Source organism: Temnothorax americanus, unplaced genomic scaffold, assembly GCF_048541705.1.
Source record: "Temnothorax americanus isolate GAGA-0224 unplaced genomic scaffold, ASM4854170v1 Scaffold2, whole genome shotgun sequence".
NCBI classification, from domain to species: domain Eukaryota; kingdom Metazoa; phylum Arthropoda; class Insecta; order Hymenoptera; family Formicidae; genus Temnothorax; species Temnothorax americanus.
This window is the reverse complement of record NW_027509338.1, coordinates 5382529-5407121: the sequence shown is the minus strand read 5'-3', so window position 1 is coordinate 5407121 and position 24593 is coordinate 5382529. Positions and strand designations below refer to the sequence as shown.

Below are 24593 nucleotides of genomic sequence, written 5' to 3'. Positions count from 1 at the left end.
GAAAATCGAAGCTTTACTAGATAATTTTAAACGTTCATATGTTTCACTGTTCAAAAAATCATGAATATTCTAAATTTCTGTGAAACGTAATTTGAATGCAAATACTGTAGTTTCGTCTTTTTCATACTATTCACTCACTGTTGTCCATGTACTTACACGCTCATAGTTACAGGTATACCCGCTGCGAATAATTATTTTTTTCCCCTCGATATAAGGACGTCAGATCCGGACGTACCAATTTAACTTTCCTCGCTATTGAGTGTCGCTTGCATGTTGCTCTCCACATTTTACCGTTTTAAAGTGTCTTGATCTAACTGACTATTATTATGCACGATCTCCCGAGGGTTTTGCGTACCGTGTGCGCCTGATCGCGTACGGTTCCTGAATTTTTAAGGTTCAAGGTAATTTCGAAGACAATTCATTTTTCCTCCGCTGCTCGCTTTTTTTTCTCCGTTATCTATACCCTCACTTATCTGTCTGTTATAATCATCCTTATTTGACAATTCTTCCATTGCGATGGGAATATCTTGTCGTTGCTTCCTATTGGTTCACATCGACATCGAGGTGGGGGATCGCTGGTGCACAGCGATTTTCCCGTGTTCACCCGCGTTCGTCCCCCGTGTTCATCCATGTGTTCAACATCGCAACTTAAAGTACGCGGTTGGATTTTCGAAATATCAAAGTTTCACGGTGGTACCGATGCAAGGAGGCGTCTAGGTCGGAAGTACCTTTCGAAGTCAGAGCTCCGAAAATGGACCCGAAGATTGATTCGACTATCCTCGATGGCACTGTCAGCCGTTCGATCGAGATAGGTCTTCGTGTGATCGGCGTTTGGCCCGACTCGTCCTGCACGGTCCTTCGTCGCGCTTTCTGGATGATCACTCTGACGATGGCGCAGACCTTTCAGTATCGATATTTCGTCATACACGTCCGCACGGACGACCTGTCGCATCTGATGGATGGCCTCAGCACTACGATGTCTTATAGCCTTCTACTATTGAAACTCACGATATTCTGGATCAATCGGCGGTGAGTCCGTCTCATTTGCATCTAGGTTTCGAAACGTTGTTATGAAACGACGACGTGGACGCAGTCTTTTCGTGTGTCTGAATCAATTTTAGATTAGTCTAATATTTTTGAAAAATATTATAAAATCAAAAATTATTTTGTACAGTGACATATATCAATGATCAAATAGATAGATATAGATTTACGCAATTAAAATATTTAATCGTCATACACTATTAAACTCGTGGTCAAATTATTCTTAATTTGAATATCATTTTTTAACCATTTTAATAAGTCGCCACTGCTCCTGTTCAATATGTCGTTAATTTAACTAATCCAATGAAGTTAGAGTAATACTGTGTTAAAATAATAAACTTAGGAGTGAGCAGAAAACACACATATATGGTAGTTAAAAATAACAAAATGTTATTTAACTTAAGGTATTGATTTTATTCTTTAATATTTAACAGCGTATGTGTATCCTTCGTTATGATTTGAAATACGCGATGTGTAAAGAAAATAAAATATTATCACATTCTACTATAATCATAAGACAGTTCAAAAGGCATGTCTTCAAGTTTCTTCGCAGGATATTTTACGACATCCTGGAGATGATGGCCCAGGATCGGAGCGAGTGCGTGACCGAGTGGGCCGTCTGCTCGATGTCAAGAACGATTGATGTGTCGCATCGCTCCTCCAACCTGATCATCGGCCTCTACTCGATGTCAGTGTTTCTTTACGGCACTGGCGTACTTGTTGCTCACGCCGACGAGCCCGACGAACAGCTCGCGGTGCCAGCGCGAGAGCTGTTTCTCAAAATGGAGCTACCTTTTGAATCCAATGCCTCCCCTGCGTACGAACTCGTCATGATCACGCAGTTTTTCCACCAGCTCGCGGCAGCCACGATAGTCGGTGTGCTTAACGCCTTGATTGTCTCACTGGTAAGTAAACATGCTTTAAGCTGACGAAGATGATTGACTTGAAAAATAACGCTTTATAAGTTAAAAAGTTAGAAAGATTTAGTTTTCTAATTTTTAAATAAATCTTATTGATATAATGAGTCAACATATAATTATTGTATTTTTTGAGCAAGTTTCTTGATTTTTTTTTATAAAGAAAAAAGTAAAATAAATTTGTTTTTGTATTTTATACTTATTCAATAAAGAGAGTCAGGCAGATTGGATTCTAATTCTGAAGCATTGACAATTAAATTAATATGCATCGCACTAAATGTATAATTATACCACGTGGAGGTGCGCAATTTATATAAGTAGCTTAGTAGAATAATAAAGTAATTTCGATCGGCTCTCTCGCGTGTCGCGCCGCATTGTTCGTAATGAGTGTTCTGTATCATCCACGCGATTAATAACTTACTTCATTTATTTCATTTGTGCGTAATGAAATCGTTCTCGTGAGCTTAATCGATAACCGATAATGCGAAGTGCAAGCGTCTTTTTGCCGTTAATTTCCTCCGTTAATTTTTACAATAAACTACATGTAATATCATCCAAAGTGATGCATAATTTTTTTTATTTCTTGGACTTAATTATTATTTATACATATTTTTTTACATATATTTATAATCTTTTAATAAAATATTTTGTAATTAATATTATACAGGGTCCCTAAAAAATGTTAACATTTATATGAAATTACCATTTTTAGAGAATCAGAACTGATAATGTAAGATAGCAACAAGATAGTAACAAGTATACTTTGTATTCAAACAGTCTTCACTTTAAATAATGTTCACCATCATTGTTATGTGCAAGATCTTCGACATAAAATTGCAAATGTGATTGCAGCAATACCAAAAGAAATATACCTCAGGGCTTTGTAGACCACTTGGAGAAGATTTTAAGAATATGTTGACATTGAGGGTAAACAAGTGATGACTCTTTGAAGACAAAAGACAAATTTGTTACTATGATATCTTGCATTATCAGTTCTGTTTCTCTAAAAAGTTTTATTTCCATGTAAATGTTAATATTTTTTCTACTTTATTTTATGTTACATATTTTTAATTTAATATTAATTATTGTATTAATTACAAAAGTTTTATTCTAAGATATAATAGACTTACTTATATCTGCTGTTGTTTTTTTGTTAATAAACTTTTGTACTCACAAGTTGTTCTTTGCACTGAATCGCGGTGGTATCGGGAACCCACTGCAGGGCGTTGACCGTTATTTTTAGATTCTTCACGTAGGTGGGCAAATCGATATAATGTGCCGAGGGTTGGTAGAAATATCCTCAGGTGACGACACGTTCGACTTGGGAACCTCGACTATCAAAGCTTTAATACGTCGACATCAGAGAATTATTGCACTCTCGACCGACATCGAGACTCTCTTCTCGTATATAGCTTTGATGCAATTCTTGTGGAACACCTTGGTCATCTGCTGTCTCGGATTTCTAATCGTGACTGTGAGTGGATGCTTCGTGAAATCGAAGATGCACGCGGTTAATATATATATATATATATATATATATATATATATATATATAGCAATAATATATTAAATTGCCATTACACAAAACATTTTTATTTCAAATTGTCGGTTTATTGATATGCAATAAAACAAAATGCCTCGTACGAGAATATTCAAAATAATTGGATGGTGCTCAAGTGTAGGTTTTAAAGCACTCTTATTTTGCTTGCCATTCAGAGTGTGTTTGACGTTTGATATTATTTCCGATTATATTACAGTCGATAAGCGACACGCAAGGATCCACGATGTTGATTAAATCTTTCTTTTTTTACGTTGTCATCACCTTGGAGGCATTCATATTTTGTTATGCTGGAGAATACCTCAGCGCCAAGGTGAAAAACGATTATATATAATTGCAGTTAAATATAATATTATCTTTATAAATTCAATATTTTCTATTCATGAGAGAGAGAGAGAGAGAGAGAGAGAGAGAGAGAGAAAGAGAGAGAGAGAGAGAGAGAGAGAGAGAGAGAGAGATTATAAATGCTCAATAAAATTTTGATATAATGATATACATATATATATTATAGTTAAAATTTTCTTGTCAGTTGCAAATGCAAATCCTTTATAACTTTCTGTATATAATTTTATTATTATATACTCGTTTCTTCAATATCGAAATATCATTGAAAAAATATTTTTCAAAAAATATGTTAGTGAAAATGTACGTTATAGAATAGTAATCTTTTTCTCAAGTTTAACGCTACATTTTTTTTATTATAATTCTAAATAAATTTAATCATTCACTCGATTGCAGGGAAGAATGATCGGTGATGCAGCGTACGAAGCGAAGTGGTACAATTCGAATCCCACGCAGAGTCGTATTTTATTACTGCTGATTTTGAGATCGCAAAGAAAGTTAACTATTACTATTGGAAAATTTATGGATCTCTCTCTAGAACGTTTTACAACAGTAAGATGCGCTTTCAAAACGTTTTGCTGTATCTGTTATAGGTTGTACGTATCTTGAATGAAAATACGTACGTTGCTAATTTTAATTCGATTTATAAATTAAAAAAAAATATATTTTTACATGTATCTGTAAAAAAATATACCACTATTTTTTTTATGTTTCATTACATTTTTACATCAGCTTTATAGATAAAAGTATATCGCGTTTCAGTAGCTGTTACAAAATACGACAAGTTCTACCTTCTTTCTTCTAGATTATTAAGGCATCAGCGTCTTACGTATCCGTGCTGCATGCTATGTCTTGAAAACCGTGTATAGTCGAGAAGGCAATATACCCTCCGTGTGTTTATGTAACTATAATTATGTTATAAGAGACGTGACATCTCGCGAATTCTAGTAACTAATTAACGTTCCACGAACGTCAATGTCCTTATGTAAAACTACATCAATATATCTCATTCGATTCGATAATAGCATTGTACTTTTTATAGACAAATGTCTCTATGCGCCGCTCTCGACGTCCTTTCCTCATCATTGAAAAACTTTCATCCCCGCTTTCGATTTATTCTTAGAAATTTGTTTTCCACAATTCTCCCGCTCTTCGGTTTCTTCTTGCCGTTCGAAAGTTTTAAGTATTCCACGCAGGCATTTAGTACTCACGTGTGTTCAGCGCACGTACATTTGCCTTGCATTTTTAATGCAAATAACAGACAGCGACCGAGCGAGGATGCGTATACGAGGGTGATATTGGACGCTTTCGTGGCTGCGTCTGTCCATTTTTTTTTCGTAATTATCGAAGCATCGTTCTATAGTTTTTACTCGTGACTTCCAAGATGAGAAAAAAACGTAAAATACGCGATGAATAATTACAGTCTCATACATGTACACATGGTCGAGGTAGGGTCAGTCGAGTGCTGAGTCCGCAGTCTCCCTGAGACTTCTCGATCGACCATATCTGAGAACTGACTTGGGACTTTCGATCATGCCACAGTCGGAAATTTCGCCTCCTATTCTATGATATTCCGGAATCAACGTTTCGTCAGCACAATATCTCGTAACTTCAGTAAACAATATTTGAGTTGTCCGATCATTCGGGCTAAATAATCCGACGTGAATCGAGCCCTTCTACATTTAGTCTTATCTATAATGTAGACAGAGAGAGGAAAACCGAGAATTAGTGATAACTCACGGTGTCGCCGGTTTGAAGAAGTGTCTTCGAGCACGATGGAGAACAAGATAGATTCGATGACCACCGTGTCTCGCTCCGTAGAATACGGCCTTCGTTTGATCGGTGTATGGCCGGGCACGTCGTACGCAATTTTATTTAAAGTCCTCAGCATATCGTCGATGATCGTGTTTCAAATCTTTCAATATCAACACGTGATCGTGAACTTTGGCGAGGAAGACCTAATGATTCTCATGGACGCGTTAAGCGTAACTTTCGCTTACACCCTTCTGCTTATTAAAATGGTTATTTTTTCGTTCAATGCTCGGTAAGCTTTTTCAACATGATATTATACCGAGCACAGAATTAAATGTGATTCGCAAAACAAGCATCTTCCACATCTATTGTTTCGTTCTGTATCTCAAGTTATCAAGAGAATTTTTTTTATTTATATAAAAATTTTACCATTTAATTTATATAGTTTTTTTTCGGCATCTTGCGAAGACATTTATGTGTTTTTGCGTAACCACATTTCGATATTTCTTTAAATAATCCATTATAGTCTGCTGAACGAAATCATGACATGTATAACCGAGGACTGGAAGGAGTGCAATATTTCGGACGAGTACACGATGACCAGAATAGCTTACGTCTCTCGTTTGGTCTCCAACAGTATAATCTGCTCGCACATGATGTCGGTATTCCTCTACGCGATAGGCACATTAATGAAGATCAAGAATGAAAATCAAACCGATAATCGAGAGCTCATCATTAAGATGGAGATACCCTTCGAGATTGAGAGCACATCGGTACACGTAGCTGTCCTCGTTACGCAATTTATTCATCAGACGACTGCGGCCGGTATGGTGGGCGTATTGAATTCTTTGCTGATAATATTGGTAAGTGCGAGCGTATGTGATTTTCTGCTGTTTTTGCTAACTGTAAAAGAAAATAATTACGATATGATACTAAGAAAGACGATTCATTCTAAAATATCTTAAGGATATGTATATATAGTAAAAAAAAATATATTAATTATACAAATATGATTATTTGTAAAATGAAGTCATACAAGTAGACATGAAAAACACACTCTTTATTTTTGTTTGACATATTGATTTAGATTCTAAACGAAACAAATGTATAATACAGACGGCGTCATTAATGCCTTCCCCCTGAAGGCATAGTACATACATGTAACGTGCACTAATAGAAATCCCCAGAACACAGCTAGGAAAGCATTAATGACGCCGTCTGTACATCATTCATGAACATCATTCTTGTCATTCGCACTGATTGAAGCAAATTGTTCGCGCTTGTATTTGCTTTAAATCTAGATGTTAAAATTGTACTAAAAACATATCGCGACGTTTAGGTTCTTCACGTGTGTGGGCAGATTGACATAATACGGCAGAAATTGAGTGAAGTTACACAGAAGAACATCGTGCGAAAGAGCATCGAGCAAGATATAAACGACGGCGTTTTGAAAGCGCTGATCATTCGGCATCAACAGATTATCACCTTCTCCAAAAAAATCGAGGCTCTCTATTCGAATATCGCACTAATACAATTCGTATCGAACACTCTGGTTATCTGTTGTCTGGGATTTCTCATCGTGATCGTAAGTATATCGAATTAATACTAATTTCTTCGAGATATAAAATAATAGAAAATTTCAGTCTATCGGTGCCCCGGGTGGATCGATGATATTAGTGAAGTCCGTGTTCTTTTACTTTGTTATGAGCTTGGAGGCATTTATATATTGCTTTGTCGGAGAACATATCAGTACGAAAGTCCGTATATAATACACCGTAACATATATTTATTTCATATACGATATATCGCTCTACGACGAGATTTATTATATATTTTATAGAGCGAAATGATCGGCGACGCGGCGTACGAATCGCTTTGGTACGAAATGAGCCCGAGTCAAAATCAAGATATTCATATTATGATCATAAGATCTCAAAAGCATTTGACGCTTACAATAGGGAAAGTTATGGAACTCTCTTTGAAGCAATTTGCTAACGTAAGAATTTAGTTAAATAATGGAAGCGATGATGAAAAGCTACATTTACGTGCACGGAGTGTTATCACAATGATATTTTGCAGCGTACGATAACCATAATCATTTTTATCACGTTATAGATCGTGAAAGCTTCGGCGTCGTACGTGTCGGTGTTGCATGCGATGTATTGAAGCCTGAATGTACTTTATACGCTGCTTATATGTTCGCATGTTGAAGACTATAATACTTTTACGCAATCGACAATTTTCCTATTCAGAGACTCGATGGGGTTTCATATCGAGTGTATATACGCGAGTAGAGAGGAGCAAGAAAATTATTTGCCGAAGCATCGATTCGTGACAATCGTACTCGATTTGTAGTGCATAAGCATAGAGCTATAAATACAACGATTCTCTCAATCGATGTACTTTGCCAGATCTGACGAAATCAAAATAAAAGCATTTTTTAAAAACAGAAATTCAATTTAATTATCGATTATCACTTAAATTTTTTTTATATTGTTTAAGATCAAAATGTGGGAGATATTTTCTTTTTTTATGCATTTATTTTTGAATACATAAAATAAATTTTAAGCATATCTATATAAAAATATACATTTAAAATATATTTTCATATAATAAATATAAAAATATATATTACATATACACACACATACATGGTGCAAAAGTATTACAAAAACTCTTTTTACTTTATATTAGATTTTTCCGAATAAAATTAATTGTATAATAAAATAGAATTTTGTGACAAAAAATTTGGTATATATTTATTAACCGTATTTTTATTACATTTCCTATAAAAGATTTTTATTGCAATATTACTATATAAATTTATTTGTTTAGTTTTTGGGTTTTTGAGCTAATGATTAAAGATGTAGTGTAAAAATATTATTGTACATAAATAGTGTTACAGTATTACGAAGTTCTAATTTTCATCGCAAGAAAATGTCATCCGTTGAGATGCCTTTTCCTTCGCCACGTGCTCTAGCCTGCAGCACGGTTATCGTCACAGATCCTTCTCGGAACCACCCACAGCACCAACTGTGAACTGTGATCTTCGCACTGGTCTTTCCATCGTAACTCTCGAGGTACGTCTTCGTTTTCCTCCCTAATAAACTCCCTCAATATGCTTCTCCAGCAACGAGGAAACCTTTCAACCTCGCGGCAAGCAGTTCTTAGAAGCTGTGTTCTACCTACCTTGCTCACTGCATTTTTAAAGAAAAAACGTGCACTTGCTGCATCGTGATCGGTAACTCGATGGACGAAGGGGACGACCCCACCATTCATTTTTATCGTCCATCAGATTATAGTTGCGGTTCTTACGCAGTATATTTAACAAATATTAATTTATTAATAATTGATGACATAAGATTATGTTTAGTTGTCGATTCGCGAGGCGATAAAAGTATTTGATGAAATTATAGTCTTCGAAATGTTTCTTATAGTCTTTGGAAAAGATGCGTTTCTTCGCACGCAGCGGTTCGGTTCGGCCATCACGTTTATCTTATTTCATCATGTGTACCTTTTCTATTGTGTTATTTAAATTTTGCAGGACAGTAATGACAATGAGCATAATTCAAGTCTTTTAGTATTATCGGTGTATAATGGTGAACGTCTGTTTTACATTTTTTATGCAAATGACGAACACCGGATGCGAGGGATGCGTAGAGTATATAGAAAACTTCGTAGCTGTCTCTACCTGTCTTTTTTTGCAACCACCGCAATTATTGAGACATCGATTTATAATTTTTTTCTCGTGACTTTCTGATAAACTTCTGAGATAGAGAGAGGTACAATGTGAATAACTCCTATTGGTCGGTTACAATCAAGGTGGGGGTTCTTCGAATGCTGAATTAGATGCATTCTGTTAGAATTTTACAGTTTCACTGAGACCTCTCGGCCGATCATATCTGGAAAGGAAGTCAAGTTAAGACTATCGATTATGTAGTTGGAAGTTTCGGTGGAGTTTGCCTTTTAACTGTACGAAATCGAAGGAAATTTCAGTATTGTTTTAATGGCAAAATCTTAAGCTGTGTTGCACCGATCTAAGTTTAGACTAAGTGCTGTTACGTTATAGCCAATTGATATCTTCTTCTTCTTGACATTCTCGCTTATAATGTAGACAGAAAAGAAAAGAAAAATAAGTAGAGTTAATAATAAACCACGTTGGTGATCGTGCTGCAAAATAGACTTATTCGGGATCAATGAATAACGAAATAAAATCGGTGAATGTTGTATGTCGCTCCGTGGAGTTCGGTCTTCGCGTGATGGGTGTATGGCCGGGTACATCCTATGCAATTTTGCGTAGAATCTGCTGTATATTTTCGATGGTGGTGTTTCAAACCTTTCAATATCGATACTTGATCATGCACTTCGCCGAGACCAACATTTTTCTCCTCATGGACGTGATGAGCGCAACCCTGGCTTATAGTCTTCTGCTTATCAAAATTATTGTTATCGTATTTAACGTTCGGTAAGCTTCTTCGTCATAATGTAGGTACGTCGAGTACAAAATCAAATACAGCCATAAAATAAGCACATTGTTAATCCTTTATTCGAGATCTCAAGCTAATAATCGCAAGAAAAAAATATTTTGATTAATTGGCAAAATTAATTTGAAAATCTGCATTGATTCGTATATTTTCGGCAATATTTCCCGAATGCAATTTCATGTCGGTCAATATTTTTTTTTAACAACTCATTATAGTTTGCTGGACGATCTCATAGTACACATGGTCGAGGATTGGAAGGAGCGCGATGTTTCGAACGAATGCACGATGAACAGAATGGCCTACATCTCTCGCTGGTTCTCCAATTTGATAATCGGTTCGCACGCGATGTCGGTAATTCTCTATGCGATCGGCACGTTGTTGAGAAACGAAACCAGCAATCAAACCGATTCTCGAGAGCTTATTCTTAAGATGGAGTTACCTTTCAAAATTGAAAGCACATCGGTATATTTTACCATTCTCGTTACGCAGTTCGTTCACCAAATAAGCGCGGCCAGTTTAGTGGCTGTGCTATATTGCTTACTCTTGACACTGGTAAGTTTGTATGTCTTTTGGTAATTTTTTTAAAAATTATGAAAAAAGAATAATTATATTTAACATCATGAAAAATGATTTAAGGACTTAAATTGTCTTAAAAATATATTATTAAACAGATAAATTATTATATAAAATATATTATTAAATAAAATTCTTTTCCTTAGATTTTTCACTCTTTTTTTTAAGATTACTATAAAAATATATACAGATAAATAAGTAAAAATAAAAATACAATAATTATTAAAATATGTTGAAATTTTATTATTTAATTTTTTTTAGAAACTTGAGTTTTTAAAAATCAAGAAATTAAAAGACACATTTATATATTAAATATAAAAAAAAAATAAAAGATAAACAAAACGTTTTTACTACACAAGATGTTAAATTGAATTGGATGATTTAGGTTCTTCATGTGTGTGGACAGATTGATATAATGCGGCAAAAACTGAGTGAAATCACGCGAAAGGACATCGAACAAAACGTAAACAAAAGTATTGCAAAAATGCTAATCGTTCGGCATCAGAAGATTATCTCTTTCTCCGAGAATATTGAGGCTCTCTTCTCGAGTATAGCATTAGTACAATTTGTGACGAACACTTTGGTCCTCTGTTCCCTAGGATTTGTCATTGCGATCGTAAGTACAAGTTAAACAACATATTTTATTCGAAACATAAGATATTTAAAATTTTTAGTCCATTGGTGTCCCAGGCGGAACGCCTATGCTAGTAAAGTCCGTGTTCTTTTACATTCTAATCAATGTGGAGGCATTTGTATTTTGCTTTCTTGGAGAATATCTTACTACGAAAGTCAGTATGTAATATGACATGTATATTGAACATGATACACCGTTTTACAACAAAAATTATTTTAGAGTAAGATGATCGGCGACGCCGCTTATGAAGCGCTTTGGTACAAATTGAATCCAATTCAGAGTCGAGATACCCTATTTATAATTGTAAGGTCACAGAAGTATTTGACGCTCACGATCGGAAAGGTCGCGAATCTCTCGCTAAAGCAATTTACCAGCGTAAGGATTTATTAAAGTAAAAGTAGTTAAATAGAAGTGTACTTGTACCGTAGAATTTTATATTTTGACATGACCGAGTGACGACCTCTAGTTGCTTCATCGCGGCATAGTGTGTTTGCGTACGATGACCGTAATTGCTTCTCTATCATGTTGTAGATCATAAAAGCCTCAGCGTCATACATGTCGGTGTTACATGCGATGTATTGAAGCCTAAACATACTTTATGCTCCGCTTATATCTTCGCGTGCAGAAGGATATAGTACTTTTACTACCGCCAGCCAGTTACGATTAGCAATTTTCCCATTCAGAGACTCGATGGGGTTTCACATCAGGTATATGTGTGTATAAGAGTAGAAGGACATTATTATTAAAATATTGATTTGTGATGAACAATGTGAAGTTGATCTTCTCGGCCAATGTACCTTTTTTAAAGCTGATAATAATAAATTAAAAGTATTTAATTGAATATTTAATTATTTAGCGCTGCTTTAAGTTACTAAGTTAAAAATTAAACTTGAAAAATTTGATGTGTGTTTTATGTGTTGTATACGTGTGTGTGCGCCCACGCATATATTTGAAATAATTAGATATGTAAATAAATATGCATATGATTAAAATTATTTTATATATTTTTTAAATTTTATATATATTTTATAATCAAATCGCAAAACAAAATATAACTAGTTTATTGTTTAAATATGTACGTATATTGATTATTATATTGATATACATATGTATATTAATTGCATTTTTATTACATTTTTTATATATTTTTCATCATGAGAGAGAATAAGTAAAAATTTATTTTAGCGTTATTGAAATTATTTTATGGCATACCGGGATTTATCCTAGTATCCATTTCCTTTTCGAGCAGAAAGAGAGCTGAGTTAAAATCAGCCTTCACATTTATGATATTTCCTGTTCATACACCGATTATACTGAATTACGGCGTTGAGCTGCATAAGACTGAAATTTGTTAGCATCGACATACGCTGACGAACGTTTGCTTTGCATTTTTAATGCAAATAACGGACAGAGACCGTACACGAGAGTGTAGAAGTTCTTTGTGGCTAACTCTGCCTGTTCTTTTTTTTTACAACTGTGGTATAATCATCGAAATGTCTGATTATTTACACGCAATTTCTAAGACAAAAGAATATGAAAAGATATGATGGAAATACGATGGATAAGTAATTTCTATTGATCGCAACTGTATAAGGTGGGGATTACTTGAGTACTGAACTCATAGAATTTTACAGTCTCACTGAGACCTCTCCGATCAACCACATATCTACTGATGACTGTTAACCGTGGCTGAGTTAAATTGTCGATCATGCTGTCAGAAATTTCAGCGCCTATTTTCTAACCGACGACGATATAAAATATAACGTTAAGGCAATCGTGTTAGAATTTTGATGCTACTTAAGCTGAGTGCGCTGTACCTATACTGATCATTTATATTAATCTTGTGTTAACAAACTGATATCATTTTTGGGATTACAATCTTTCTGTAACGTAGACGGAGAAAAAAGTTGATTACAGTATTAACTTAAAGTATTAATGTTAAATCACATTGATGCTATCGTGCAGTGAGACTGATTTAATCGGGGTTCAATGAATAACGACATAGAAACGGTGAATACCGTGTGTCACCCTATCGAGTTCGGACTTCGCGCGATCGGCGTATGGCCGGGCACGTCGTATGCAATTTTGCGCCGAGTGTTCTGTATATCTTCGGTGATAATGTTCCAGACCTTTCAATATCAACACTTGATCATGCATTTCGGCGAGGAGGATCTTTTGCTCCTCATGGACGTATTAAGCGCAACTTTGGCTTACAGTCTTTTGCTCATCAAATTGATTATTTTTGCGTTTAATGCTCGGTAAGCTTACTACTAAGCTTCTTTGTTGCGGTACGAAATTTTAAATACGATTCGCAAAGTAAATATGTCTCGGGTTCGTTCTAGATTCCAGGTCGTAATAAATCAAAAGAAAAAATCTTTAATTTATATAATTTTTGCTATTAAATCATAACAACTCTAATAACATCTCGCGAAGTCAATATTTCTATAAATCCGTTGTAGTCTGCTGAATGTAATCATAGAGCGCGTAATTGAGGATCGGAAGGAGTGCGATGTTTGTGACGAGTACACGATGACTAGGATGGCGTACATTTCTCGTCGATTCTCCAACTTTATAATTACCTTGTATGCGCTCTCGGTGTTCCTTTACGCAACCGGTACATTGCTGAGGTACAAAAGTAACAATCAGACTGACACTCGAGAGCTTATCCTTAAGATGGAATTGCCTTTCGAGATCAAGAGCACATCGGTACACATGGTTGTCCTTATTATACAATTTGTTCATCAGACAAGTGGAGCCAGTTTGGTAGGCGTGATGAATTCCTTGCTGATAACACTGGTAAGTTTTGACTGTCTTCCCTTAATTTGTCGGTGTTTCTGGAAATCGCAAAAGAAAATAATTACGATGCAGAATATGCAGAGAAAAGGAATTTATAGACTTTAATCCATTTAAGAAATAGCAAATATAATAAATATATTAATAATAATTTGCAATTGTGTGCTACAATTTTATTTTTTGAATAAACAAAGAAAACACGCTTCCGTTTTCACATTAAACTGATTATGAATGCATATATCGTGACGTTTAGGTTCTTCACGTGTGCGGACAGATTGACATCGTGCGACAAAAATTGAGTGAAATCACGCGAAAAGATATTAAGCGAGGTGTGAACGAGAGCATCGTGAAAATATTGATTATTCGTCATCAAAAGATTATTTCTCTTTCGAAAAATATCGAGGCCTTTTTCTCAAATATCGCGCTAATACAATTCGTATCAAACACTCTGGTTATTTGTTGTCTAGGATTTCTTATCGTGATCGTAAGTAACACGTGAAATAACATAACTCGTTTGAAATATGCGAGATATTTGAAATTTTTAGTCCATCGGTGTTCCGGGCGGATCGTCTATGCTAATAAAGTCCGTGTTCTTTTACATTGTTATGAGCATGGAGGCATTTATATTTTGCTTCCTCGGAGAGTATCTCAGTACGAAAGTCAGTATATCACGCAAAGCATTTCGTGATACAACATGCTAAGATTTATTGCACATTTCAGAGTCAAAAGATCGGCGACGCGGCGTACGAATCGCTTTGGTACGAACTGAACCCAAATCAAAATCGAGACGTCCTGCTCATCATCATAAGATCGCAGAAGCACTTGACGCTCACGGTCGGAAAGGTCATGGATCTTTCCCTCAAGCAATTCGCTGGCGTAAGGAAATTAGAGATATGTAACGAAAGTAACGTTAGAAAAGCTATATCTGTAGGTAGGCTGTTAACGTGAATGATGTTTCGACAGCCGAGCAACGTTCTGTAGTCGTTTCGTCGTGGCACGATTTTCGCGTACGATGGCAGTAATTGCTTATTCTATCACGTTGCAGATCGTGAAAGCTTCGGCGTCATACGTGTCGGTGTTACACGCAATGTATTGAAGCCTTAAACTGCACGCCGCTTATATCTTCGCGTGCAGAAGGATATAGTACTTTTATCAGTCGTTTATACGGTTAACAATTTTTCTATTCAAAGAGGCGGAGTTTCACATCAAGTGTACGCGTGTAGACAAACAGGGGTAATGGAGCATCGATTTACCGAGGTACCTGTTCGCGATGGCTTTATTTAGCCTGTAGTTCACAAGGACAGAGCTATAAATACATCGTTGATATTTTAGATTGATGTATTTTACCGAGTCGGACAACGAAATGATGACCAGAATAAACGTATTCCCCGTTAAGAGAGATTAATTTAATCATCTAATACTAGCGTTTTTATATTAAAATCGAAAATTAATTTGAAAGATTCTTAAGATAATTAAACAAAATTATATGAAATAAAACTTAAGATGTTAAAAATGCAGTGTAAAAATAATAAACACAAATAGAGTGATATAGTATTATGGAGTATTCGCCTCGGTTACAATGAACAATTTCCCGCTGACTGAATTTTTCTTCGCTTATACCGGTCGTTCTGTAATCCTGCATCGTCGTCATTGAACTGCCCGAGCTTTTTGGCAAGCACAGTTGGCAGGCTACAACTGTGATCTTTACACTGGTTTTTCCATCGCAACGAACTCCTGCGATACGTCTTAGTTTTCCTCTCTCCTGATCGTCCAGCACAGGGGAATCCCAAATTATATTCCCTTGCGGAATAACGAAACTTTTTACCTCACGACAAGCATCAGCGTTCCACCTTTCCTTTGCATGTTGCATTTTTAACGAGGGCATACAGTTGTATCGTGAACAAAAGTTCACGAAAAAAACAGAAAGAAGGGGTCCACCCTATACATGTATTCGTTATTTCTAAAATTATAGCTGCAGTTTTTTCTTCTTTTTTTTGTACACCATTCTTTTGTACATTTCTTTTCTTACACGCACGATTGTGTACCTATTATAAGTTGCCTGTTTTATTTCTGATACTTTAATGAAATATTAGTCGAATTCAGAATTAGACTGATTTCATGGTAGACGAGAGTGATACGGCAATTCTTGCACGCCGTACTTCGAGGTGAATCATCGGCGTGCAAATGGTCGCCGTATTTTTATACAGCGCCGGTGTACTCGCCGCTAACGCAAACAGTTTCGAGACACTTTAAAGCCATCAAGAATGGTTAACAAATATCTTTTCAAAATATCCGGCGGATTTGACGAACAAAGTTACAATACGTTGATTATTAAGCACCGGCGTATTATTGTATTTGCGGAAAATATCGAGACCCTTTACACCGTACATCGCATTAATAATGCTTTTATTAGACACGATCATCATACGCTGTTTAAGATTTTCTATCGTCACTGTAAGTAACAAGTCTAAGATGACGTTACTAATATAGACACACAAATATTGCATATCGGGTCAAAAAACTGTTGATAATTATTAACACTGAAGAGATGTCTGGAGGTATAATGTGCAAATAACTCATACTAAGTTTACTGTTTGCGTACGTTTGTGGAAATTTCAGTCGCTCGACACACTCAATGCCGCAGCGATTTTAATAAAGTGCGTGTTATTCTACATTTTGATGAACCTCGAAACATCCATTCATATACTGTTTCTCCCGGTTTCTCCGGTGAATATCTGAGCGCTAAGGTTAGCGTCGAGATAACAATGGCAGCTTAATTAATTCGCGGATATCGTATTTTTTCACTTTTCAGAGCAAAATTATTGGAAGTGCGGCATTCTCTCTGATACGATTTTCCACCCAAAGAAAGTCGGACTGTACTATTCTTGATTCTGAGATCGCAGAAAAGATTGACAATCACAAGCGGGAAAATCGTCGACCTTTCTTTGAAGCGATTTAGCGTAAGATATAACTTATGATATTTTTCTGGCATTTGTCTGTCTTGTGTGTAATGTGAAAGCGAATATTTATAACAGACTTTATTTTAATAATTATTTTTTAAGATATTAATTAACATTAAAACAAAACTTTGCTATGTTGTTATAGTAATAACATACAGTTTGAAACAAAGTTCATTATTTTTATTTATTAATTATTATCGAAATAATTTTTTTAAATACAAAAATTAGCGTGGCATTATATTACAAATAACTTTATCGAGTTTCTACAATCGTTATTATATTATTATTTAATTATATTTCTTTCTATATTATTATATTATTTAATTTTGTACTATTTTATATATATAGAGATATATATTATAGATTTAATATTTTATAGGGATCGCGCGCGCGCGCGCGCGCGTATATATATATATATAAAGGCATTGTTGTCGTATATATCAGTACTATTGGCAATGTACTGGAGAAAATAATGTATAATGTAACGGCTGTAACATGACGCAAAACTGAGTGAAAAGTAGAATTTAGTAGCAAGAAAATAAATATATACAAAGTTTTTTCTAAAATATTACTACTACTTTAGCTTCCTTTTACGAGTTGCGAGTAGTTAAAACTATTTGTACATCCTCTCGCGCAAAAAAGAGATATTACAGTCCTTAAAATAAGACCAAAAAGTACATGACGAAAGTTTTTCTCGTTTCGACGGATATTCTTCACGATACTATTAATAAGGCAAAGTCAACCCGAGTGTTTCCTTCCTAGTGTTTTTAGTTTGTTCATCTACGGCGAAAAGGCATTGTAATATAAACTTTCGCAATTTCGCTTTCTCTTGGCACTTCCAGCCCTCATCTTCAAGTCTTGAATTACTTAGCATGGCTGTTGTTTACAACTTCGCGTCTGACACTCGCGTATGTTTTTTCTTTTACAGGACCCCGCACAAAACCATAGAAAAAAACCGTTCTACCGAATTGGCTAAAACTTTGGGAATCGGCAGTTTATGTGATGCTGATCAAAAGTTTTAATGGGCGCGAAGTCCGAAAATGGCCAGTTCTCAAAATACAAGAGGTCAAAAGTTGGGAATATATGGCCAACAGATCTAGCTTACATGGGTTATCTACGCACGCATCGACGGCACTCATTGGCCTAGTTCACACCGATCTCTTGATACGCGTATCAAATAGTATATTTGAACCAATCAGCCAATAATCAGACTTATTTACTAGTTATTTACTATTTAATACGCGTATATTAAGTGATCGATGTAAACTAGGCCATTGAGACGGAACTTCTTCCGCATTGAGACGGGACCTGTTCAGAGAATGTGTGAAGACTGTCAGGATAAGCAATAGCTATGCAACATTCGTGCAGCTAATATGGCCAAGTTGCTGATACGGCCAGATCGAGTATATGGCTCTTGGCTTGCGCGCGTTACCCCTTCTTAGCGCTATCCAGGACCAACGGCGTGGACGTATTGTTTAGCAAATAATTGCCTAAAATCAATAAAAAATACAAAATGTGTTATGTCTTCGTAAAATATAAATATAATACTGTTTCAGATTGTCAAGGCTTCAGCTTCTTATATGTCGGTTCTACTTGCAATGTATTGAAGCGAAACTATATTCTTTTTATATACATTATTGATAAGCATTAATAGTTTGGTTATTACTTGGTTGTAAAAAAAATTGCGTGTGAATTAAAACCGTTGCAATATTATTTATCATTCTCTTTCATGTGCGTGCACGTTTGCATGCGTGTATGCGTGTTAGTCGGGAATAAAAATAAAATTCGGAGCTACCAGGCGGTAGATAACTCAAGATATAACTCGAAATATATTGATCGATAACTCGAGATACACAATGTTTATTAAATGAACATTTTCTGTCTCGCTGCCTGTGTCCCGGGCGAGTAAACTTAGCGTCAGACACTGCCGTCGTATCTTTTGATGAATTTGAAAAATGCAACCTGGTACTGCTTTGACTGGTTTCCTCTTCCGATAGGATTGTTCACATCCCGACAATTTTTCTTATTTTTTCATTGGACTTCCCATTCAAACATTATATACGTACTGCGCGCTCGTTGTCTTGCATTTTTAAGTCTCATTCGTTCGTCGCTATATATCGCGATCGTATCGAGAAAAAAAAGGATGAGACAGAGGAAAGCGCGCAGGTAACAAATTTTGTAAAACTTGTTTTTTTTACAATTGTGTAATTATAGATATGTAGTTGTAATCAAGCATCTTATATTCGGTACCAAGAGGATTTTAATGATTAATCGTTTATGGACAATTGCTTGCGAGGCGCTTTCGCGATCCAATCTTCAGCGATACTCCTCCAATATTTGCGATAATTCTCAAAGAAAAAGCACAGACCCTGATGTTCGATGCATTATAAATTTTTGACAGAAAAGCTTCTTTCTCGCTACTATAAAAGTAACTACTATACGAGCAGTTTCTTTACGTCTCTCTATAAAATTTGTTCTTCGTATCTTTATCATTTGATCCAACGTGTCGTGCACTAATTTGCGCAGACTGTCTTGGTTCACGACATTAATCGTCGCTCTCTGTCAGTATGCTTACATCATAGTGCACTACCATACCGAGAGGCTGATGGATTTTACAGACAATTTGAGCTGCTCTTTGGCGTACAGCCTGTTACTCTTTATCACTTCTCTAATCGTTTCGTTACGGCATGATATTCGCGTTTGACGGCAGAAATTGCTTCTATCATATTGCAGATCGTGAAAGTTTCGGCGTCATGCGTGCGTCTGTGTTACACACGATGTCTTGATGCCTTACCGCATGCCATTTATATATCTTCGCGTGTAGAAAGATATAGTACTTTCACCACCGTCAGTCGTTTACACGATTAACAATTTTTCGATTCAAAAAGGCGAAGTTTCGCATCAAGTTTACGAGTGTAGACAAGCAGGGGTAACGAAGCATCGATTTACCGAGATACCTGTTCGCGATGGCTTTTATTTAGCCTGTATAGTGTACATAAGGACAGAGCTATAAATACATATCGCTTATATTTTAGGTCGATGTATTTTACCGTGACAACAAAACGATCAAAATAAACGTGTTCAATTAAAAGAGATTAATCTAATCAGCTATACTTATAGCGTTTTCATAATAAAATTGAAAATCAATTTGGAAAATTCTTAAAATAATTAAACGACATTATATAAAATAAAACTTATTAAGTTAAAAGTGTAGTGTAAAAATAATAAATAAAAATAATGTAATATAGTATTGTGAAGTACTCGCCTCGGTTACAAAAAACAATTTCTCGCTGACTCGCATTTTTCTTCGCTTATACCTTCGTTCCGTGACTGTATGCCTGCACCGTCGTTGTCGAACTGCCCGAGCTTTCTTGCAAGCACAGTTGGCGCCCGCCAACTGATCTTTACACTCGTGTTTCCATCGTGACAAACTTCTACGATACGTCTTAGTTTTCCTCCCTCATGATCCCTCAGTACGGAGGGGATTCCCAGTTACGCTTCGCCCCCCTCCCCAGCAGCGGAATATTTCAACCTCACGGCAGCAGTTCGTGGAACTGCGCTCCACCTTTCCTTTACTTGTTGCATTTTTAAAGAGAGCATACAGTTGTATTGTAGTCGAAAGTTGGAAAAGAAGGGGACCTTTCCTATAAGTATATTGTCTATGCATTCATTATTTCTAAAATTACAGTTGCAGTTATTTTTTTCTTTTTCTTTATGCAATGCAGCAGAAATATTTAACAAGTTGTGATTGGCTATGGTCGATGACCATAGGTCGCGCGTTTTTCTGTCGACCTGCGAGTAAGTTTTAGTATGAATAAAGTTATTCGACGATCGCGATTGATCGGCGAGGCGTTTCACGTCGTCGCTGAAGAGAATTATGGGGAAGACCACGCTCAGCCGACTGGTCAGGTTTGGCCTTCATATTTACGGTATATGGCCTTACGTACCGTTGACTGTGGTGTTCAGATTGTACTGGATCATAGCGCTGAGCACAGCTCAAATCTTTCAATATCGATACGTAGTGATGAACATTCATATGGACGATTTCTCCGAGTATATGGATGGAGTGAGCAGCGCAATGACGTCTTCTTTACTCTACATTAAGCTTATTATTCTTTGGATCTATCAACGGTAAGGCGTACTTATGGAATAATATGCAAATCATGTTATTCCATCGTCTCATTATTAGCACTTGCCGAAACTACCGGTCAGAAAAGTATCAAATAATAATTAATCAGTCTTCGACTTTATTCAATTAGTTTGATTATGAGAACTGAAAGTACACACACACATACACACACACATATGACTGCGTGTTATGAGTTGTCTGTTATTTATGATACTTTAATAAAATATTGCCGTCAAATTCAGAATTAATTTAATTTATGATAGACGAGTGTGAAAAGAAATATGGCATTAACGTGAATGGTTTGCCCAATCTTCCGTTAGAATATTTTACGATCTATTGGAAATGATGTCTGCGGATTGGCAAGATAGCACTTCGAACCGCTGTAGCTCGCGCGTAATGACAGACGGGGCAAATCTTGCACGTCGTACCTCGAGATGGATCGTCGGCATGCAGATCGGCTCCGCATCTTTTTACAGTGTCGGTGTACTGGCTGCTAACGCAAACAGTCCCGAGACATTACAGCCGTACGCGCGAGAGCTCATTCTAAAGATGGAGCTGCCATTCAACATTAGCACAAATTTTATTTACACGACAGTTCAATCCGTTCAATTTTATCACCTGTTTTTAGTCGCCTGCGGCATTACGATTATTAATTCGCTTCTCGTCACTTTGGTAAGCTTAAATATCGTGTTACGCTTGTTCAAAGTTAAAATAATGAGACAAATTCCATTTTTAATTTACCTATTTCAATTTGATCTTATATCTGATAAGTTCGTCCATAATTTAAATTTTAAATTAAATATATTACGTAGCATTTTTTTTAGTAATATTTTATATTTTATGTAAATTATATTTGCTAAATTATTTTTTATATCTTTCTCCGGTATCTTTAAAAGTTACTCAAGAGATAATTTTTAATTTTTTGAGAGAGAAAGATTATGAAGCTGTAAACCTTAGATAATTCACGTCTGTGGTCAAATCGATATTCTTCGAGAATCGTTGACAAAAATCTCCAAATGTTCATCGGATTCGATAGACGAATTTACATTGCGATTGTTGATTATTAAGCACCAGCGTATTATTATATTTGCGGAAAATATTGAGACTCTTTTCACGTACATCGCATTTATGATGCTTTTATCAGACACGATCATCATATGCTGTTTAGGATTTATTATCGTTACCGTAAGTAACAAGTCCAAAGTGACGTTCGGTTATTTATAAATAAAAATATTGCGTATCGGATTAAAAGACTGTTGATAATTATTAACACTAAAGATGACTGTTACTACGTTTACGCGAGCGTTACTTCTATAGTAACGTATACGATAATTCCTTCGCGTAAACAGGATTTTGTAGTAACTTACGATAATTTACTCCGCGTAAACAAGTGATATATCGTAAGTTACTACAGAAGTAATGCTCGCGTAAACGTAGTATGTGGAAGTATCGTGTATGTGTAATTAGCTCATACTATAAATTATTGTTCGCGTACATGGAAATTCCAGTCACTCAACACACCTAATGCCGCAGCAATTTTGGTAAAGACATTGATATACTACATTTCGATGAACGTCGAGGCATTCATATACTGTTTTTGCGGTGAACATCTGAGCGCCAAGGTTAGCTCCAAAAGAAAAATGGCAGATTCATTAATTCGCAAATATATCGATCTTGTATTTTTCTCTTTTCAGAGTAAAATGATTGGAAGTGCGGCGTATGATTCTCTCTGGTACGATTTTCCAGCCAAAGAAAGTCGAACAATATTGTTTCTCATTGTCAGATCGCAAAAAAGATTGACGATCACAAGCGGAAAAATCCTCGACCTCTCTTTGGAGAGATTTACTAGCGTAAGATTTCATTTATACATATTTTTGCATTTGTTTACCTTGTAACGTAACGTAAAACTCAAATATTTTTAACAAGCTTTATCATAATAATTATCTTTTAAATGTTTTAATTAATATTAAAACAAAAATTTTCTATATTTTTATAGTAACAGTATACAGATTGAAACCAAATTTACTATTCCTATATATTAAATATCGAAATAACTTAAGTTGCAAAAATTAACATGGCAATGTTTACATCGCATTAAATTACAAACAGCTTCATATAATTTCCGTTGGTTATTATATTGTAATTTAGTTATATTTCTTTTTATATTACTGTATTATTTAATTTCTGAATATTCTATACATGTAATATGGATTATAGATCACAAACAATAATATTTTAGGTAGTAAAAGCTTCGTTGTCGTATATATCGGTACTTTTGGCGATGTACTGAAGATGAGTAATGTATTGATAATGGTCGTTGTTACGCGGTTAACTATTTTAGAGGTCTGGGAAATGGAATAAAGCTTGTCCTTTTTATTGCACACGAACGTTATTTTATTGCAAATGGCGATATATCGCTATTTTGTCTTGCCGGGACTCGTGGAACTAGTGCGTGTTACAGCGGCCTTTAATAGGGAATAGTGTAAACAAGTGCATAATGTGCAAGTGCACTTCAATTCAGCTTAACTAACTAGAATATAAGAGCGCGAAATACAAAAAATAATTAATGAAATGATATATAGAAGAGATATAGAAAAATTAGAAACAAAACTTATATTCGTAACAGTTGTAACAATAACATAAAGACAGACATGAAACAATAGTGAATAGAATATAGGGTAAATATTATTACTTTTTCATCTCCCACGAGTTGCGAGTTTGAACTATTTTACTATTTGCATCTCCTCTCGCACAAAAAAGGGATATTATAGTCGTCAATGCAAAACAAAAAGTTACGACAAAAAACTTTCTTGTTTTGGACTTCATGATACTATTGATGAAACAATATCCACTCGAATCCTTTTTTACCCAGTTCTTTCAGTTGGTTCATCTACGGTGCAAAGGCAGTACTTTAAAACAAACATTTGCAATTTCGCTTTCTCTTGAAATTTCCAGCCCGCATCTTCAAGTCTTGAATTACTTAGCACGGCTGTTGTGCACAACTTCTCATCTGACAGCATGTGCTTTTTTTAATTCCTGTATTGATTAATCGTGTATGGTGAATTGCTTGCGAGGCGCTTTCCCAATCTTCATATACTCTTCCAATATTCGCGATACTTTTCGATCAAAGAAAGAGCACTGATATTCAATGTATTATAAAAATTATAAATCACTGATAGCAAAGCTTCTTTCTCGCTGCTATAAAAATAACTGCTACGAGTACAGTATGTTTCTCTATAAAATTTGTATTTCGTATCTTTAGCATTTGATCAACGTGTCGTGCACCGTTTTGCATAGATTGTACTAATTCACGACATTAATCGTCGTTCAAATTTGTCAGTATGCTTATATGATAGTGCACTACTATATCGAGAGACTGAGAAAAATGGATTTGACGGACAATTTTA

At 35.5% G+C, this 24593-nt stretch overlaps 4 protein-coding genes and 1 long non-coding RNA gene across 8 annotated transcripts in view; 4 read left to right on the top strand and 1 right to left on the bottom strand.

Moving 5' to 3' along the window:
- The window catches only part of LOC143897101 (uncharacterized), a 195954-nt gene that overhangs the window by 15030 nt on the left and 156331 nt on the right, over positions 1 to 24593 (bottom strand). Inside the window, exons 1-3 of one of the 2 annotated variants that reach the window (XR_013256837.1) lie at positions 20323 to 20625; positions 13884 to 14138; positions 6228 to 6516 (exon numbers count right to left, since the gene is read on the bottom strand). This is a non-coding gene — a long non-coding RNA (uncharacterized LOC143897101). Of the gene's footprint in view, positions 1 to 6227; positions 6517 to 13883; positions 14139 to 20322; positions 20626 to 24593 lie in introns of those variants that run through there. The other variant, XR_013256838.1, reaches the window with a different exon arrangement.
- On the top strand, positions 616 to 4808 carry LOC143897057 (odorant receptor 4-like). Of its 3 annotated transcripts, none has more exons than XM_077405359.1 (6): positions 616 to 1029; positions 1598 to 1949; positions 3205 to 3471; positions 3719 to 3832; positions 4258 to 4457; positions 4667 to 4808. In XM_077405359.1, exons 1-6 carry the CDS (start codon positions 752 to 754, stop codon positions 4728 to 4730), a joined length of 1275 nt encoding a protein of 424 aa, XP_077261485.1. In that variant the 5' UTR covers positions 616 to 751; the 3' UTR covers positions 4731 to 4808. The 3 variants fall into 3 exon arrangements, with proteins under 3 accessions (XP_077261485.1, XP_077261487.1, XP_077261488.1); XM_077405361.1 differs by having other exon boundaries at positions 4258 to 4413; positions 4667 to 4803; XM_077405362.1 differs by having other exon boundaries at positions 618 to 1029; positions 3205 to 3435; positions 4258 to 4413; positions 4667 to 4803.
- Positions 5637 to 12295, top strand: LOC143897098 (uncharacterized). Its single transcript, XM_077405434.1, has 9 exons — positions 5637 to 5905; positions 6140 to 6476; positions 6953 to 7198; positions 7257 to 7370; positions 7454 to 7609; positions 11056 to 11286; positions 11345 to 11458; positions 11524 to 11679; positions 11836 to 12295. Exons 1-9 carry the CDS (start codon positions 5637 to 5639, stop codon positions 11884 to 11886), a joined length of 1674 nt encoding a protein of 557 aa, XP_077261560.1. The 3' UTR covers positions 11887 to 12295.
- On the top strand, positions 12433 to 23567 carry LOC143897099 (uncharacterized). Its single transcript, XM_077405435.1, has 9 exons — positions 12433 to 13562; positions 13764 to 14100; positions 14351 to 14581; positions 14643 to 14756; positions 14818 to 14973; positions 22144 to 22371; positions 22695 to 22808; positions 22881 to 23036; positions 23426 to 23567. Exons 1-9 carry the CDS (start codon positions 13294 to 13296, stop codon positions 23474 to 23476), a joined length of 1656 nt encoding a protein of 551 aa, XP_077261561.1. The 5' UTR covers positions 12433 to 13293; the 3' UTR covers positions 23477 to 23567.
- Positions 20865 to 22234, top strand: LOC143897095 (uncharacterized). Its single transcript, XM_077405429.1, has 3 exons — positions 20865 to 21188; positions 21507 to 21858; positions 22114 to 22234. Exons 1-3 carry the CDS (start codon positions 20935 to 20937, stop codon positions 22126 to 22128), a joined length of 621 nt encoding a protein of 206 aa, XP_077261555.1. The 5' UTR covers positions 20865 to 20934; the 3' UTR covers positions 22129 to 22234.